We start from the raw sequence: 18,457 nt of genomic DNA on the forward strand, positions 1-18,457 counted from the left end.
CAAGGTGGGATGCAGTAGGTCCGGAGTTCAGTGTTTCACAACAGATAGAAGCGGGAGCCTGTTCCAGGAGAAGAGGAGCCGAGGGCTCAGTCTCCCGAGACAGGTGAAGGCACACCCGTTTGGACCCACTTTGCCTTTCTCCCCCATCCAGAGCCCCCAGTGCAGAGGAGGGGGTTCTGTGTCCGCAGCAGGAGCCAGAGGCTAGTCCAAGCCACCCTGGGCAGGGCTGGGCTGGGGCAGAGGCAGAATGCTGCCAGGCGGTTCTCTGGGGAGAAGTGAATTGAAAAGCATCTCCGAGGAGGGCAGGGAGGGAGGGAGGCTGGGTGTTGTGTACACACACACACACACACACACACACAGCCTCCCTGACTTAGCCCAAGCCTCACTCAGGAGAGGAGCAGTCTCCTCTCCGCTCCTAAAGCTGCTTTTCTGCTCCTTCCCCGCCCATCTGAGCTGTCAGCAGCACCAGCGAAGTTGGCCTCAAACTTGAATGGGGCTGAAGGCTCCAGCTTCCTGGAGCTCCACGGGGCGGCAGGCTGGCCGCTGCCTCTGAGTTCAGCTGGCCCGGAGAAGCCAACCTTTCCAGCCCCCTGGCTGGCCCTGGCTCTCCGGGGTGACAAGTCTGCCCCTGATCTGTAGGCCTCCAGTCCGGGCCAAGGAATGGTGCGCTGAGGTCCCTCGGAAGCCCCTCATCCCATCCTGGAGCTGGAGCAGCCCAAAGCCCAGGCCAGCATGGCCAACCCCGGACAGCCTCAGTTTTCCGCGGCGCGGGAGCCAGGCACTGCCTCACCCCTGAACCTGCCAGAGATGGAGAAGCTCCTTGTGCAGGTCGGGGGCCAGGATGACAAGTCCCTGAAGCCGTCCAAGTCCCTCTCGGGGCCTCTGGACCTGGAGCAGAATGGCCACAGCCTGCCCTTCAAGGTGATATCCGAGGAGCACCGGGAAGCCTTGCACCCCCTCTCATCCTCCCGGGCCAGCTCCAGGCGGGCGTCCTCCACGGCCACCACCTCCTATGCCCAGGACGGAGAAGTTCCCAAAGATTATCTCATCCTTGCCATCGCCTCCTGCTTCTGCCCCGTCTGGCCCCTCAACCTCATGCCCCTCATCTTTTCCATCATGGTAAGTGCTGCTCTTCATCGCAGGGTGGGGGCTGGTTTTGGTCAGCAGCCATGCTTCCCTGGCAGGCACCAGTCATCCTACCTAGGGTGTTGAGAGAAGAGCTGGGGTGCCAGGGGCAAGGGAGGGGAAAGTCCCCATCTTAGCCAGCCTATTACTCCCCCTTGGAGAGGGGTCCAGGGCCCCCAGAGCTTCAGTTTCCTGTCCTCCTTCATCTCCGCTCCTGGACATCACAGCTTGACTTTGCACACATCCCTGCTGGGAAGGGGATCCCAGAGAGATGCCCGGAGCCAAATTCTGCCCAGAAAGGACAGCCAACTTGGGGGTCTGGCCTTTGCAGGAGTCGGGGACTTTGTCGCAAGGAGTCATTCCTGAGTGGGGCTGTGAATCAGCAGAGATTGCAGCCAATATGGGGTCTCAGGGCCCCGTGTTCTCAGGAGGGGAGCCAGGCATCACCTCCCCACCCCACCCCACCCCCAGGGCCTCCTGGGTGTTCTAACAGCTTCTGGCAACTCTTGTTTCCAGGAGCGAGCAGTAGCTTCCCTGCCATGGACTGCGGGCCCCGGGGCCCAGCTCCCCCAGGGCTGCTCCTCTGGGGGGAACTTCTTGCTGGGGCCCTCTGGGCTTCGCCTTTGTACTGATTTCAATATCTGTGTTCCCACAGGGGTGGGAGGGGGTGGTCTGGGCCACAGATGGGAACGCATGTGTATCAGAGGGCATGGCTGGCCTGGCCAGGGAGGGGCATGGGGGCTCGTCTTCGTGTCTCCCACGCTTGTGTTGTAGGGTTTTGAGTACATAACCTTCGATCGTCTCCAATCCAAGCTGTTGGGATCGGGCTACTGGCAGAGGAGCCCCAGGAAATATTGGTAGCTGTTGGCAAGTGAATTTCATGGTTCAGGAAGTTGAGAGAGACAGAGAGAGAGAGAGGCTGGCAGGGAATGACTTTCAGAATGAGGTTAGAAGCAGGGGATGGTACACTGAGAGGGGAGACACTGTCTGCTTGCCCCTGGAGGGACTCCACTGTTGAGTCATCCGTCATCCAGTCCCCAGGAGCTGTGGTCTTTCCTGCTGCCGCGCTGTCCACTGAGAAAACCCTTATTTCCTTATACATCTTTCTCCACTTCACAGAGGCCCAGTTTCCAGCCAAGGGCACCTTCCCCAATCCCCAGCACCACCTGCCAGGGCTTTAGGGGGAAACTGACAACATTCTCAGGTCCCAGCGATTGGTGAATTGGTGTGGGAAGAAGAGCCAGGGCTGGGCAGGGCCTTTGAGGAAATTCCTGTGCTGCCTGTGGCTCTTGGGGGCAGCTGGAGGCGGAGCCGGGCCGCAGGGATTGCCGCCAGTGGCTCTGGGTAGGGACAAGCTCTTGGTTACAGGGAGAAGCCCCGTGGGGGAGACTGGCTTTGGGGAGGGAAAGCAGACAAGGGTCCAGGAGAAAACAGTGGCTAAAATCCATCTTCTGGTGGGGGTGGCAGAGTGTGAGCTGGGTAAAACCTGCCGTTGTCAAAGGAAACCTGGGCCCATAGCTGTGGGACCACTGAATCCACCCCTGGTGCATTTCTACATCCATCTTGGGTTCTTGAATCAGGTCTGATGGTTGCCAGGCCTGGGGCAGGGAATATAGTGCTAAACCAGACACCATCACCAATTCCCACAAGCTTGCTGTCCAGTGGGGAGAAATTTGTAAACAGATCCTTACCACACATTGCAAGAAGTGCCCACGCTAGACAAAACCACCAGGTATTGTGCGACCTCAGGCAAGTCACTCAAACCACTATTCTCCTCAGTATTCCCATCTGCAAAATGGGTGTCAACATAATACCTAAATTATAGAGTTGTATGAGCCACACAAGGGGCTTTCCCAATGGCGCAGTGATAAAGAATCGGCCTCCAATGCAGGAGACACGGATGATGCAGGTTTGATCCCTGAGTCGGGAAGATCCCCTGGAGAAGGAAATGGCAACCCACTCCAGTATTCTTGCCTGAAAAATCCCATGGACAGAGGAGCCTGGGGGGCTACAGCCCAAAGGGTCACAAAGAGTCGGACATGACTGAGCGCCTAAAGCACACGGCTATGAGCCATGCAAAGTGCTAAAGCACCCAGCACATAGTAAGCCCTAGGATGTGGAGGCAGAAAATTAGACAAGTGTCTCCCTGGTGGAGGATGGGAAGCCATCACACATTTGTTGGGTTTTTTCTTTTAGAGCTTTGAAATAAAATTCACATATCATACCATTCGGGGCTTCCCAGGCGGTGCTAGTGGTAAAGAATCTGCCTGCAGATACAGGAGATGCAGGTTCCGTCCCTGGGCTGGGAAGATCTCCTGGAGTAGGAAATGGCAACCCGCTCCAGTATTCTTTCCTGGAAAACTCCATGGACAGAGGAACCTGGTGGGCGACAGTGCATGGGGTCGCAAAGAGTCAGACACAACTGAGCGACTATCATACCATTCACTCATCTGAAGTGTACGATTCCGCAGTTTTTAGTATATTCAGATAAGTGCAACCATAACCACAATCAATTTTAAAATATTTTCCTCACCTCTGAAAGAAACCCAGCAACGTTTTTCTATCACTCCTAATACCTGCCTGTCTGACCTGAGTAAATTACTCATCTTCCTTCTGTCTCCATGGATTTGTCTCTTCTGGGCATTTCACGAGCAGATACACTTTGTTCTCTTGAGCTTTATTGTTCTTCACTGATGTTGCATTCTTTTACAAATTGAAAGTTGGTGGCAACCCTGCCTCAAGCAAGTCTATCAGTGCTCTTTTTTCCAACAGCATTTGCTTACTTTGTGTCTTGGGGTCATATTTTGTTAATTCTCAAAATATTTCAAACTTTTCATTATTATTATATTTGTCATGGTGATCTGTCGTCAGTGGTCTTTAGTGTTACTGTTGCAAAAAGATCACAACTCACTGAGCAATAATGATTAGCACTTTTTTTTTTAAGATTTTTTTTTTTCATGTGGACCATTTTAAAAGTCTGGGCTTCCCTGGTGGTGCTAGTGGTAAAGAATCTGCCTGCCAATGCAGGAGACTCAAGAGACGTGGGTTCAATCCCTGAGTCAGGAAGATCCCCTGGAGGAGGGCATGGCAACCCACTCCAGTATTCTTGCCTGAAGAATCCCCATGGACAGAGGAGCCTGGCGGGCTGCGGTCTATAGGGTCCCAAGAGTTGGACAAGACTGAAGCGACTTAGCATGCACGTGTTTTTAAAGTATGTACTCAATCTGTTACAACATTGCTTCTGTTTTTATGTTTTGGTTGTTTGGCCTCCAGTCATGTAGGATTTTAGTTCACCGACCAGGGATTGAACAGGAACCCCCCGGGCAATGGAAGGCAAAGTTTTAACCAGCAGATTCCCAGGGAAGTCCCAAGGGTTAGCATTTTTAAGCAAGATTTTAAAATGAAGGTCGATACATTGTTTTTTTTTTACACATAATGTTATTGCACACTTCATAGACTACAGTAAGGTATAAACGTAACTTTTATATACACTGAGAAACCAAAACATTTGTGTGAGTCACTTTGTTATGATATTCACTTTTCTAGTTCATAGGACACTCCCACGCCCCAGGGAGGGCGGGGATCAGTTATTTATTTAGAGTTGAAACATACGGTCCCACTCAGATAGCAGCAGGGGTGAAGGAGAGCCAGAAAGTGTGGAAAGAGAGTTAAGTCTCTATGCTGATGTCTCCAGGTCTGGCAATAGACTTCAAAGCTCCTCATTTGATGTCTCCCCGCTGGTTACCAAGTGAAAGATCAAGCCCTTGACCCCAGGGAGGAAGGAGACCTGCAGCCCTGACACCCTCGTTAGAGCTCACTGTCCGCAGAGCATGTTGTAATATGAGGCTGGCAGAGTCTGGTTAATCATTCCCATTTAACAGATGAGGCAACTGAGGCATGCAGAGCCGTGCCTTGCCTTTGTTCACACAGCTGGTAAGAGGCACATCAGCTGGCTCCTGAATCCAGTGTTCTCTTCACCTGCCCCACCCTGCACCTACCTCTGCGACAAGGATGGCATGTCCCTCCCAGGGAAGCCAAATGTTTTGGGCATTTGTGCAGGGAGGGAATAATTCTATTCCCTTCTCTCTTTTTCTCCCCTGCCTCCCAGTGGCCTCCTCCCTGTCATTCACTCCATCCGTGGAAGACTAATGGACCACCAAACATTCTTCCCATTGTGGCTTTGACAGGGGCCAGCTGGGACCAGGGCTGGGACGAGGGGCTCTGTCTCAGGAGCTGTGATCACAGGTGTCCAGACCTGGCCCTGCTCAGCCCCACAACCTCCCGTAAGCCTCCTGGGATAGTCAGGGCAAGGCTGGCTTCATCCATTTTACTTCCGGGTCAAGCTGAGAAATAACCATGCTTCCTGATCCAGCAAGGACTCCTGTCAATGAGAGATGCTGGACCCCAAGCAGTGAGCCTTCAGTTGCTGACCAAGCAAGCATCAGATACACTTGGGTGTGTATCACATCTCTGTCCCTTTTGAGGCACATGACCATATCCAAACCACTCAGCTTCCTTCCTTAGCTCCAGTTTCCTCATCCATAAAATATGTGTAATAACACCATCTACCTCCTAGGGCTGTTGGGAGAATTAAATGAACTAATGAGTGTGCCAGAGCCTGGCACATAGTAAATGCTTAATAAATGGAAGTGGTTGCTGTTATTATTAATACTGAATGAAACTGCAATGTCAGAGCAAAGAGCAAACCCCCAGTGCTGTGGTCCCCAACCTTTTTGGCACCAGGGACTGGTTTCATGGAAGACAATTTTTCCATGGACCAGGGGATGGGGGATGGTTTCAGGATGATTCAAGTGCATTCTGTTATTATTATTGTGTATATTTCTATTATTATTATCTCTATTATTATTACATCAGCTCTACCTCAGATCATCAGGCATTAGATCCCAGAGACTGGAGCCCTGCCCCAATCTGGCTTTCAGGCAAACGCAGCTTTTAGCAATTTGGATATAATGGAGTCTCACCCCTCATTACATCCCCAGAGGAGGTGGGCAGCCCTGTGTGTGGTTTTGGTGGCAGCCTCTCTGTAAGTTGTTCCCACAGCATGAGGGAGTGATGAGTGGCTTCAACGCTTCCTTACTTAGGCATTTTTGACGAGTTAATTATTTAACTGATGTGTTGCAGACTCATTTTCATTCATTTATGATTTATCCCTTTCCTCAATGAGAGTGCTACGCCCTGACCAGGGCTGATAGTCAGCTGGCATGCAGGCATATAGCTTAAGATATTAACAGACTTCTGAAACCATTGGTACACTGCTGCTGTCTCAAGCCCCTAAATCTCCCCAGCTGCTCCCATCCACCACAGCAGCCACCCTGACTCCTCCCCTAGGGCCCCCACCCTTCCAGTCCATCCCTTCTCTCAAGCAATAGAGGAGTTAACCTGTAGTCAGGGCATTTCAGGGTTTCTCTGGTGGTTCAGACAGTAAAGAATCCGCCTGCAATGCGGGAGACCTGGGTTCAATCCCTGGGTTGGGAAGATCCCCTGGAGAAGGGAAAGGCTACCCACTCCAGTATTCTGGCCTGGAGAATTCCTTGGACTGTGTAGTCCGTGGGGTTGCAAAGAGTCGGACACGGCTAAGCACAGTACAGCACAGCAGGGGTCTTTCAGGATGAATTGCACGTTTGCAGAGAGAATGATGTAGAGAAGGCACGGAGAAGCACACCTTTTGGGTTTCAGAAGCTGGGAGATGGAGAAGGAAATGGCAACCCACTCCAGGGTTCTTGCCTGGAGAATCCCAGGGACAGGGGAGCCTGGTGGGCTACTGTCTATGGGGTTGCACAGAGTCGAACACGACCGAAGCGACTTAGCAGCAGCAGCAGAAGCAACCAAGATGTCTCTCAGTAGGTGAATAAACTGTGATACACTTTTCAGAGCTAAAAAGAAATGAGTTATCAGTCGTGAAAAGACACTGAGGACCCCTAAATGCTTATCACTATGGGAAACAAGTCAATATAAAAAGATTACAGGTCTGTGATCCCAACTACATGATATTCTGGAAAAGACGAAACTACAGAGACAGAATAGTGGCTGCCAGGGGTGATGCATGGTTAGGAGAGACACAAAGACAAAACATAGAAGATTTTGAGAACAGTGAAAATATTATGTATGATACTGTAATGACAGATATACATTATTACACATTTGTCTAGACCTATAAAATGTTTAGTACCAAGAGTGAACCCTAAGGCTCACTATGAACTTTGAGTGACCATGATATGCCAATGCAGCTTCATCATTTGTTTAAAAAAAGGTACCATCTGTTGAGCTAAGATGATACAGTTCAGTGGTAAACATACTTGAATGAAGCCCAGCTATCAGAGGTCAAGTTACAGATTGCCTCTTTAGCTTGTTTCCTTCATCTGTAAAATGAATTATTCTAGGGGAACTTGAAAATCTCTTTCAGCTCTAAAAGTTTATGAATCATCTTAACACAAACCAGAAAGCTTGGAATAAAACAATATGCTTGAATAACATCAAAAAAAAAAAAAAAAGAAGAAGAAGAAGCTGGGAGATGCTTGATCTCTGTGGAAGGGCTGGTAGCTGATCAATCCTGGCACATCCTTTCTGTTTGTTTTTGACCGCGCCGTGCAGCTTGTGGGATCTTAGTTCCGCAAGTGGGGACTGAACCCATGCCCCCTGCAGTTGAAGCACAGAGTCTTAACCACGGGCCCTGGACCCTGGCACATCTTGTCTCTTCTCCTGAGGTCTGCTGGGCCTTGGCCTGAGCCTCATGGGTGGAGGAAGCTCTTTCCTGAGCTCTGTAGCCTCCGTCCTCAGCATCCTCTTCACCCCATCCTCCCGGCCCCCACCATCCTTTCCCCACACTCACACTTGTTTTCAGCGTCTTTCCTCACTGATATATTGACCTGAGTTCATAAATTGTTTTCTCACTCACCATTCCCACAACCCCTGCGATCACAAACGATCTATTAATTCAGTCATTACAACCGTTACTGCAATTATTATTATTGTGCCTTCAACTTGAGCTGTTTTGTATAAGAGGAAGATGATGCAACTGACAGGGATGGAGAGCAGCTGGAAATTTACTAAAAAAAAAAAAATGAGGGTTTTCTTATGGATCCTTCATTTGGTAACTCATAGGGGTGGGGAGGAACTTCAGAAATGAGGGCCAGCTAGCAGTGGAGAACTTCTCATGTAGAAGCAGGGCTCCAGACTTCCCTGGCGGTCCAGTGGTTAGGACTCTGTGCTTCCACTGCAAGGGGCACACATTCGATCCCTGGTGGGAGCACTAAGATTTGCATGCCATGTGGTATGGCCAAAAAAAAAAAAGGAAGGGCTGCATGCTGCTGCTGCTGCTGCTAAGTCGCTTCAGTCGTGTCCGACACTGTGCGACCCCATAGACGGCAGCCCACCAGGCTCCTCCATCCCTGGGATTCTCCAGGCAAGAACACTGGAGTGGGTTGCCATTTCCTTCTCCAATGCATGAAAGTGAAACATACTTAGAGGCAATTACTTTCCCTTCATTTTACAGATCTGGAAACCAAGATTAACAGAATATTTGTGATATTTACATTGGATAGAATGTATAAAGTGCCTTACACCACAAAGCAGCCACAACTAGGTCTGCTCTGATCTGTCTGGCCATTTCCAGGGTGTCTCCTTAATGGCACCCCTCATGCTTGAAGGCATGTATGACTGATCACTCTGTGGATAAAGAAGTGCGATTGGGTTCAGTGTAACTGAAAAAACATCTTTCACCTTTCCTCCTCACCTCTCATATCCAAGAAGCTACATGTGTGCCTCTCTCCATGGTCCTGAATCATTGCTGCACAGACAACTGTTTTTTTGAAAAATGGGGGTGTCAGGGGCAGGACACATCTCAAAGCCTCTGCCCTTCCCCCCAACCAAGGCCATACTTACAGCCGACAATGAGTCCCTTGATTATGATTCAAGGTAGCTCCTGGGTTTCAGAACTTGAACTTCCTAGAAATCCCAGAAGTCTTTCTGTATGTTGCTCCCTTTCCCTCCCATTGTTGCCTTGGTGTTGATGTCCTGAGTTCGGTGACCTGAGCTGCCAGCTGTTAAAGCATTTTATCCTCTACCACTCCTATGAGGCAGGGATTGTCATTAGGACGTTGTACAGATGAGGATCTGGAGCACAGACCACCATGCAGGTGTGGTGTGAGAAGCGGCTGCAGACGTGGAGAAAGGCCAGATCAGGAGGGTGCCACCTGTCACAAAATGGAATCTGGATTTGGTCCTGTGGGCAGTGGGGAGCTTACAACTGGGTGAGATATAGAGGATTTCTTCAAGACAGGAGAGAAAAAGATACAGTCAAGAAGGAGAGGGTGGGAAGACCAAGGAGAGCTGGTGCCCTAATGTCCCTGGGGAGCAGAGAGAGACTGAGGTCTGGACTTGAGCTTGCATAGCTCCTGACATGAGGTAAATGTTCAGACGATGCTAGGGATTATGACCATTCCAGTGGGGGAATCTTGGTGGGCTTCACAGAGGAGGTGGAATTGGAGCCCGCCATTGAAGGATGGAGAGGATTTGGATGTGTGGTGTTACTGGGGAGCGGGAATGCAGGCGGAAGAAATAGCATGAGCAAAAGCAAGTCCGTGCTCATACCCTGAGCAGCTCAGGTCCAGAGGTCACGGAAGAGAATAGCAGAGGCTCAAACCAGGAAATGCAAAGCTAACCTGAGTTTGAACTTTGTTCAGCAGACAGTGGGAGGCCACGGGAGATACTGAGCAAGAATGATTGCCTCAACCAGCATCATCTCTCTGAGCTTTTATATCAGCTCTTAACTCTCTTCGGATCCCCCGTGACAGCTGGGCTCTGGCAGGGGTGGAGGGCTTTTGGAAACTTGTATTCAGTCCTACCATCCTCTGCCCCTAGGTTTCCATCCTCACTGGCTCTCATTGTTCTGGGATAAGGACCAACCTCCTTCCTGTGTGGGCAGAGCCCTACCTGGCCTGGCCTTGCCCACCTCTGCAGCCTCCTCTTCCTCACTATCTCCAGCCACACTGGCCTTTGTCTAGTCCCTCCTGCTCCCTTTGGTCAATAACAATTTATGGATCATCTACATATTTGCCGTGTAGGGCCTCCCCCAGGGCCTTCGCACATGCTATTCTCTCTGCCCAGAATACGCTTCTTCCTTTTGAAAAAAATATACTTAATTCTGACTCCTCTCTCGTCTTATTGTTCAGTTGCTCAGTCGTGTCTTACTCTGTGACCCCGTGGACTGCAGCACACCAGGCTTCCCTGTCCTTCACCATCTCCTGGAGTTTGCTCAAACTCACGTCCATTGAGTTGATGATGCCATCCAGCCGTCTCATCCTCTGTCATCCCCTTCTCCTGCCCTCAATCTTTCCCAGCATCAGGGTCTTTTCCAATGAGTCAGCTCTTTGCATCAGGTAGCCAAAGTACTGAAGCTTCAGCTTTAGTATCTTTCCAATCTCATATCTCAATCCAAATATCCTCCCTTTAGGAAGTGTTCACTGACTCTCCCCTTTTACAAACTCTCATAGCACAGGTACCTCTTCTTTGAAACACTATCCACAGTTGCAATTTTACTTTTGTGGGGTCATGATGGTGGCCGCTGCCCCCACCGGGATGCAAGCTCCGTGAGCATAACAGCTGGGGGCTCTCTTGCTCGCTGCTGCATCCCAGGGTCCTAGCACCAGGCCTGGCATGAGTATCTGCAGGATGGACTGGTGGTGGGGGGAGTAGAAAGAAGAGGAAGAGAGCTTGGAGCCAAGGGGGCATCTTCATGAGGCTGTTGCCTTGGCTTGAGTGACAAGTGGCACCTGGAACTGAGGCAGAGGCAGCAAAGCTCCAGAGGACAGTTGCAATGGAATTGACTGCGGGAGGAAATTAATTACTATGTTGGGATGGGAGGGGAGCTATGACTCAGTGGGAGAACTCTAGGCTTAGAGTTATAATATATAATAACTGGGGCTTAAGCAAGAGGAAGGAGGAGCACAAGGCAAGGACCAGATCTGGGAAGCAGGAAGCTGTGGTTTGGGGCAAAGGGAGTGAGGGCATGCTGCAGCGGGCAGGTGGTGCTGGCCTGGAAGGAGCTTGGCGGAGGGAACCAGAGGGTGGGGCTGAGGGGTCAGTTAGAATTCTGAGAGATGAAGGTAGGACCCAGGTGCACCGCTGAAGAGAACACAGATGGGAGGGCTGCTGCTCTGAACTTCAGCTTCAAAAGTGGGCGACACTGCCAACCTCATAGGACAATTCTGAGCCTAAACGAGGTCATTTAGGCACAGTCATTAACAAGCTGCGCGACACAAAACAAGGGCTCAATAAGCCTTCATCATCGTTGTTCACCATCAGTACCTGACGCTTGCATGCTGAACTCAGGAGCTTCCAATATTCAGAATATAAAAAAATAACCAAATAGGGACTTCCCCGCCGGTCCAGTGGCTCAGACTCTGTGCTCCAAAAGCAGGGGGCTTGGGTTGGATTCCTGGTCAGGGAACTAGATCCCACATGCTACAACGAAAAATGATCCTGCATCCCACAATTAAGACTTGGTGCAGCTAAATAAATTAATAATAAAAAAACAAGATGTGAAGGCAGTCACCACGTTTGGCGGACTCCTTCCCGTCTCTGTTCTAGTGGTCCAAGTTCTAAGAGCTGGAGGAATCTAGAGGTCACCAGCCAGCCCTGGGCAGTGGTGAGGGGTCTCCAGGGACAAGCCTGGGACATACCTCCTGCTGAGCCACTCCCAGGCCCCTGGGGATCCCCTCTTCTGTTCATCCCCCTCCTCACACCCACCTGATTTAACCCAACCGAAGAGGGCCAAGAGAAGCTGAGCTGAGGATAATGATAATCAGATATGGTCCCTGTGAAGCCATCCATGGCTCCACCCCATCCCCAGCCTTGCTGGTTCAAACCCAAGACACGTCACCTTTCCAGTGTGATCTGGGAGGTGGGCTTGTGATCCTGGGTGGGACACTGGGGAGGGAGGACCAGCGATTTCTTTCCTTTCATGGGAAGCGGGGCTCACAGAGGAAAGGAGGCAGGTGTGTTGGGCCATAGCAAAAGTCGCAGGGGCTGCCTTAGTGCGGGTACAGAAGTGAGCCTTGGGCAGCGAGGGGTCCAAGGGGGCCTGGCTTATCTTTCCCACCAGCTCAGCATGGCCTGGACATGGTTCACCCTCCCAGGCCCGCAGTCTCTACTGGACCACCCTGCCCATCCCTGTCCTGAGATAACACCCTGGGGACTTCCCTGGCAGTCCAGTGGTTAAGACTCTGTGCTTCCAGTGCAGGGGGTATGGGTTCAATCTCTGGTTGGGGAACTAAGATCCTGAGATAATGCCCAGCATTGCTCGGTTATGTTTCCAGCTGTCCCCGGCTAACAATGGGCAAGCTTGGTTAGGGATCCCCACAAGAGGTCTGGCCACTTGAGTCCAGGCCATTTCTCCTGAAGGAGGCCTCTGCCTCTCCCCTAGGGGAGCTGCTCAAGTGTGGGCTGCAGCAGGGACCGGGGTGTGTTCAGAGGCTCAGGCAAGGTTTCTACCACCCTCTCTCTGCAGTCTCGAAGTAGCGTGCAACAGGGGGACCTGGACGGGGCCCGGAGGCTGGGCCGCCTGGCCGGGACGCTCAGCATCACCTTCATCATCATGGGGATCATCATCATCATCGTGGCTGTGACTGTCAACTTTGCAGGTGAGGCCCAGTGACACCCCAGCTCCCTTGGTGTGAGGACCACAGAAGGATGTGGCCCAGCCCTCTGGGACAGGGGCGGTGGTGGGAAGAAGGGTAAGAGCATGTGGGTGCCACAGCCTTCACCTCGCACCCCAGAAAAGCAATCACTCCAGTCTCCTGCAGGGACCGGCTGAGTGGGACTGGCTTTCTGACTCTCCAGTGGCCGGAGAGTAGATCACCAGGAAAGGTCATGGGAAGAGCACGGGCCCAGGAGGCAGAGGCCACAAGTTCCAGTCTCGGCTCTGATGGTCCTGCACCAGGGTCTGCCTGGTTAAGCCTTGGGGTTTTCATGTTGAAAGTGGGAGGAAGAAACTTCCAGCACAGAGGCTTTTGTGAGCATCACCTGAGATAGTGCAAGTGACTCTGACTTGTAACCCAGGGGCTTGCCACACAGCATCCCTGCTGAGACAGTCAGGTCTTACTGAAGTAAACCATGCTTGTCCTGGAAGTCAGGAAGTGAAACTTTCGGGAACACCCAAAGGTGGTCCAGCCAAGTTATCCAAGCAAGGTGACCAACCTTTTCAAAGGTGCTACTCACAAAGCCCAGCAGCCTTGAGAATTTCTGGGCTCTGTGGATCAGTATTGTCCATTTCCCTCTAATCACACGCTCGTACTGGAAGCCTCCAACCATCTCTGCCCATTTAGTGACCAACCTACGCTTTTCCCCTAAAGACCTTGCCCCACCACCTGTGCTCCATGGACCAGCAGCTTGGCTGCTGATACTGGGAACAGGTTGTAAATATAGAATCTCAGGCCCCACCCAGACTTGCTGAATAAAAATCTGCACTTTAGAAAGATTCCCAACCCCATTATTAAAATTTGGGAGGTACTGGCATAGAATATAGAGTGTTCATCTTGGGGCAGAAATCCTGGCATTTAGCTGCAGGGTCATGGCCTCATACGAGAGGGAAGAGTTCAGGTTTGCAATCAGCTGGCCTGGGTTCAAAAATGCAGGTCCTCTCCTCCACCTGTTTGAGCAGAAGCATATTCCACAAAGTTTGAGAGGCATGCAGGTCCCTGCGAGGCAGGAGCCCACTAGCCCAGGGCATGAGCCTCAGCATCACTTTCCAAGGCCTCAGTCTCTTTGTCTTGCTCTGCTTGAATCTGACCCAGGATTCTTCCCATGTGTGTTAGTGTTAGCTGCTCAATTGTGTCTGACTCTTTGCGGACACATGGATTGTAAGCCCACTGTAGTCCATGGAATTCTCCAGGGAAGAATACTGGAGAGGGTTGCCATTCCCTTCTCCAGGAGATCTTCCAGACCCGGGGATCCAACCTGGGTCTCCTGTATTGGCAGGTGGATTCTTTACCATCTGAGGCACCCGGGAAGCCCATGTTACGTTCCATGGCAAGTAACAACCGCTGAACTCAAGTTTGCAAGGGGACTGTTTAGCTTTCACTAAAATATTCAAGCAGGAATGGGTCTAGCCTCAGGGGTCACCGTGCCCACCTGTGAAACAATCACTGAGACTCCAGTCCTCTCCTTGGCAGGAGTTTAGTTCCACCCGGAACCTCAAACCGAATCACCTCTGTTACCATTTCCCCCTAGGAATCAAAACCCCAAATCCTCCAAAAAGGGACCGGGAGACCCCGTGTTCTGAGCTCCGTCGTGCTATCGCTGTTCTTTTCTTTACAGTTCCGAAGAAATGAAACTAACTAGGGAGCGGTGCTAGCAGAGGCGGCCCCAGCTCGCTGAAGAGCTCCACCCACACGCCTCATGGAGGACAGGACGATCCCCCAGCTCGAAAAGCACAAGCTTGGAGGGAAACCCCCAAGTCACCCCACTGCTAGCCCACATCAAATGGCGGAAAATGAGAGGAAGAAAGGAAATGGACTCTGAAACAGATGAATAATGTGGTCCAGTCTCCTGGGCACATCCCGGTATTTTAACCCCCGGGATTCTGGCTGGTTTCTCATCCCCGTGGTTTCCTGGGATTGGCCAAGCAGGCTTATACTGCCAGAAAGAGAAGAAACCACTCCCGCCAGCGAGACCATGGTGGGGAGAGAGTCCCTGCATGTCTGATGACCAAGAACAAAAACACAGACTTTATCTTTTCTATTTTTCTTGAGGTGGGATGAAAAAAAGACTGTCTGCATGCCTTGTGCCACATGCCTGCAGCGATCCCAGCCGGTGCCCTGAGCTCAGAGGCTGAACTGCTGCTTAGCACCTGCCCTGGAACCCCTCGGACACATGGGGCGTGAAGCTGCCCTGGAAAGAGGCAACAGCCACCCTTAAATCCTTCATCGCAGGATGAGGGCACCAAGAACAGTGTTGGTAGAGACAGAAAGGGGGCCAGCATGACATGGACCTCTTCTCAAACATTTCAGCCTCAGGAGCATCTCGGTTGAGAAGCCCGGTCCCAGAACATCTCCCAGGATGACCCAAGTCTGCCTCTTGTTCCCTACCTGGGCTGTAGTCTGGGGCACCAATCAAGAACTCCCGGGGCCCTGACTCCATCTCCAGGTTGGCTAGTGAAGAGGAACTCAGGCCTGAGCTCACATTCAGGGACCACCTGGTCGGGGCACAAACTCAGCGTTCCATGTGGAGGGGCTCAGGGTCCCTGTGCAAAGGGGCTGAAGGTCCTCATGCAGAGTGGCTCAGGCGGTGCATGGCTCCCAGCTCCCACCCCAACTGCCTCTGATGCTCTATGCCTCACCCTGCACCCCTGACCAGCCACTAACAGCAAAGGCTTTCCCCGGAGCTGGCCCTGGGACCACCCCTGGGGGAAATTCCCATAGGCTCCCAGGCCCTTAGGGATGTCTCTGCCTCCTTTAGGGATGTGGGTCCAAGAGTTTTTATGAAGGTGTGTTGTTTGCTGGGTCTAGAGAATTTCAAGAGAGAGGGAAGAGCCTAGCTGAAGGGTCCTGTCTTCAGGAACCCCGGGCTTGAGAATACACATGCCCAGAATCAGGGGCCTGGACACCATGGCCTGTGTCTCAGGACCTAATGGGACACCAGGAGGGAGTGAAGCAGGGCCCTTCAGACTTCCCCCCTGGTCTTTCCTGCTCCCACTTCCCCAGCTGACTGCAGCCCCCAAGCCCTGGGTAATGTGATGCTCTGAGCTCCCTCCACCCCCACCCCAGGATGCCCTGCCTAGCAGCCAGGGTTCCAGGAGGCTGGGAGGGCAGATTGGCTCCAAGTTGGCTGAGCATGTTTTCTCTGCACCTGATCAGCACCCTCATACCTCCTTTTAGGGCTCCTGCCTGTCTCCCCCACCCTCCTCAGAGGCTCCTGGGGAGGGAGACTGTTAGAGCTCTGTATTCCGGGAGGAGCTCTGGGTCCTGGGTGCAGCTCTGAGCCTTCTAGGAGGGTGTGTGTGATGGAGGGGAATTGAAGGGAGGGTTCAGGGCCCAGGAGTACTGTGTAGATCCCTCTGGGGCTGGTGTTCCTGCGTCAGTGCCCCACCTGGGAATAACCCCAGCCTCTCTCGCCCCTAAAGGGGGGGCCTGCTGGATCTCCTTTGTGGGACCTTTGAAGCCAAAACAAAGATGCCCCTGTTTGTTGGGAAGGAAGGGGATGAGCCCAGAGTCTTTGTGTCACTTTCAAGGTCTGGCCAGGGGAGTCATGTGGTCTGTGAATCCGACATTCACAGGCCCCAGCTCTGGAAGGAGGGGTCATGAGTGAGCGTCTCCTGGTAGGCCGCAAGGGGTCCCCAGCTTCAGCCCCCCAGGGAGACGACAGCAGTGAACCAGACTGTTTAGGCATGGTCTCATGGGCAGAGGCAGGACTGCGGCCTCTGTGTGCTCCGGGACCATCACACACACCCTGTCCCACTGTCCACAGTCACACTCATGAAAGCAGACCCTCACTGCTCCCTGCCACCTACACTGGCTCCTCCTCCAAACCCAGAATAGGAGAGAAAGAGAGAAGCCGCTGCAGACAGCTGCAGGAGCAGACACAGCAGGAGCATCCTTCCATTTGGGCAAGAATGACTCGAGTTTTCTACTCATACCAAGAATGTAGCTCAGAGGCTCCAAGAGGCTGGCCCTTCTGGCAAAGAGGAGCCAAGGATCTGAGGACAGGAAACCCTTCGGAAGTAAGACTGGGAGAGAAGGTCCTCATTGCCCCTCACCCACAGGGCACCTGACACCCCTAAGCCTTGGTAAAGATGAAGGGACAGTCGCCCTGCCATCCCAGCTCCACTGTGGGTCCAGCACTGGCTGCATGAACCCCATGGTCCCCTGGCTTGTGGTGCTGAACCAGCCCCTGCCCAGGCCTCCTAGGGAACAGCAAGCACCACCTCCCACCAGTCCCCACTTACCAGTTCTCATTTGTGTATTTCTCTGCATGGAAAGAAATAAAGCTGACTGCCCATCAAGGACCTGTGTGTTTGTGCTGCTGGGCTCAAGGGGCTCCAAACAAACTGGGGGGCATTGGGGAGCCTGGTAATCCAGGGGCTCTGTTGCCAGCATGAAGCATTCCCTTGGGCAAGCCATTTGCCCTTGCCTAGACTTAGTTCTCCAGTGAGTGCTGGTCTTTCTTTGGTTGTTCCTTCTGAACAAAGACCTCAGGAGTTGAAGAGGAGGTCAGGAGGCTGTGCTGGACATTTTGCAAACCTTGATGAATCCACATGGCCATCTGAGGGAGTCATGAGTGTTATCCTGGGTTTCAAGTTGGTAAACCAAGGCTCAGAGAGGTTCATACACTTGACCTGGGTCACACAGGACTTGGCCATACAGAAGGTAGTGAAGAAATGTTGGTTAACTGTGTCCCTAGGTCTGACCCCAAAGTTGGCTTCTTGCTGCCATCTCTGCTGTCTGGAGAGTAGAGCTCCATGGAAAGGTGAGTTAGTTGTGTGTGTGGTAGAGGGCAGGGTGCACAGGGAGAATCTATTTCCAGGATGACTGCTTGATGGTGGAAGTGGGCAAGGGCTTTAAGAGTGGGGAGCTGGGCGTAGGCAGAGCCACTGGGCTGGGCAGTCAGCAGGAAAGGAAGGAATTGCCACATGACCCCAGTAAGCTGTTTATATTGAGGGCAAGAGGCTGGGGGATGGGGGAGGGAAGGGCATCGCGCTAGGGTGGGGCAGGTAAGCAGAGAGAGCCCCAGGACCCATAGGGCAGCCCAGCAGGGTAGATGAGGCGGTGGGAGTTGGGACCAGCCTGCCTGGGTTCAAATCCTGCCCCTGCGCTTATTAGCTGCGTCTCCTTGGAGAAATTCTTTCCAGCTAGACCAGGGTCCAGGGGAGCGCTTCTCATGTGCTGGGTGCTGGGCTCCATGTTTTGTGCCAATTGTCTCATTTCGTGGGGCTTCCCAGGTGGCTCAGTGGTAATGAATACGCCTGCCAATGCAGGAGATTTGGGTTCGATCCCTGGGTGGGGAAGATCCCCTGGAGGGAGAAATGGCAACCTACTCCAGTATTCTTGCCTGGGAAATCCCATCGACAGAGGAGCCTGGAGGGCTACAATCCATGGGATTGCAAAGAGTCGGACACAACTGAACACACACACACACACACACACACACACACCTCGTTTAATCCTCACATTACCCGCCATGAGGTGTGTCATCCCATTTTCCTAAGAAGAAAATGAAGCTGAGCGAGGCCAAGTGATTTGTCCAAGGTCATAGAGTCAGGAACCCACGAGGCAGGACAGTCATGGAAGCTTTACTGAAGTGAGCTTCCTCTCCCACC

General features: G+C 52.2%; 1 protein-coding gene across 2 annotated transcripts; it reads left to right on the forward strand.

The window, feature by feature from the left end:
- The first annotated feature begins 367 nt into the window (after positions 1 to 367).
- Positions 368 to 17,143, forward strand: TRARG1 (trafficking regulator of GLUT4 (SLC2A4) 1). Of its 2 annotated transcripts, XM_086359909.1 has the most exons (3): positions 368 to 1,119; positions 12,653 to 12,785; positions 14,461 to 17,143. In XM_086359909.1, exons 1-3 carry the CDS (start codon positions 733 to 735, stop codon positions 14,472 to 14,474), a joined length of 534 nt encoding a protein of 177 aa, XP_086216035.1. In that variant the 5' UTR covers positions 368 to 732; the 3' UTR covers positions 14,475 to 17,143. The 2 variants fall into 2 exon arrangements, with proteins under 2 accessions (XP_086216035.1, XP_086216037.1); XM_086359911.1 differs by lacking the exon at positions 14,461 to 17,143 and having other exon boundaries at positions 12,653 to 12,799.
- Positions 17,144 to 18,457: the final 1,314 nt, after the last annotated feature.

Source organism: Bos grunniens, chromosome 19 (genome assembly GCF_055505025.1).
Source record: "Bos grunniens cultivar Pamir isolate PY7600 chromosome 19, Bosgru_T2T1.0, whole genome shotgun sequence".
Taxonomy (NCBI): Eukaryota; Metazoa; Chordata; class Mammalia; order Artiodactyla; family Bovidae; genus Bos; species Bos grunniens.

Bases quoted from the DNA above. Each gene is read 5' to 3' on its own strand.
- TRARG1 (XM_086359909.1), top strand. From the start codon at position 733: ATGGCCAACCCCGGACAGCCTCAGTTTTCCGCGGCGCGGGAGCCAGGC. The intron at 1,120-12,652 runs GTAAGTGCTGCT...CTCTCTCTGCAG, and splicing joins CCCTCATCTTTTCCATCATG to TCTCGAAGTAGCGTGCAACA.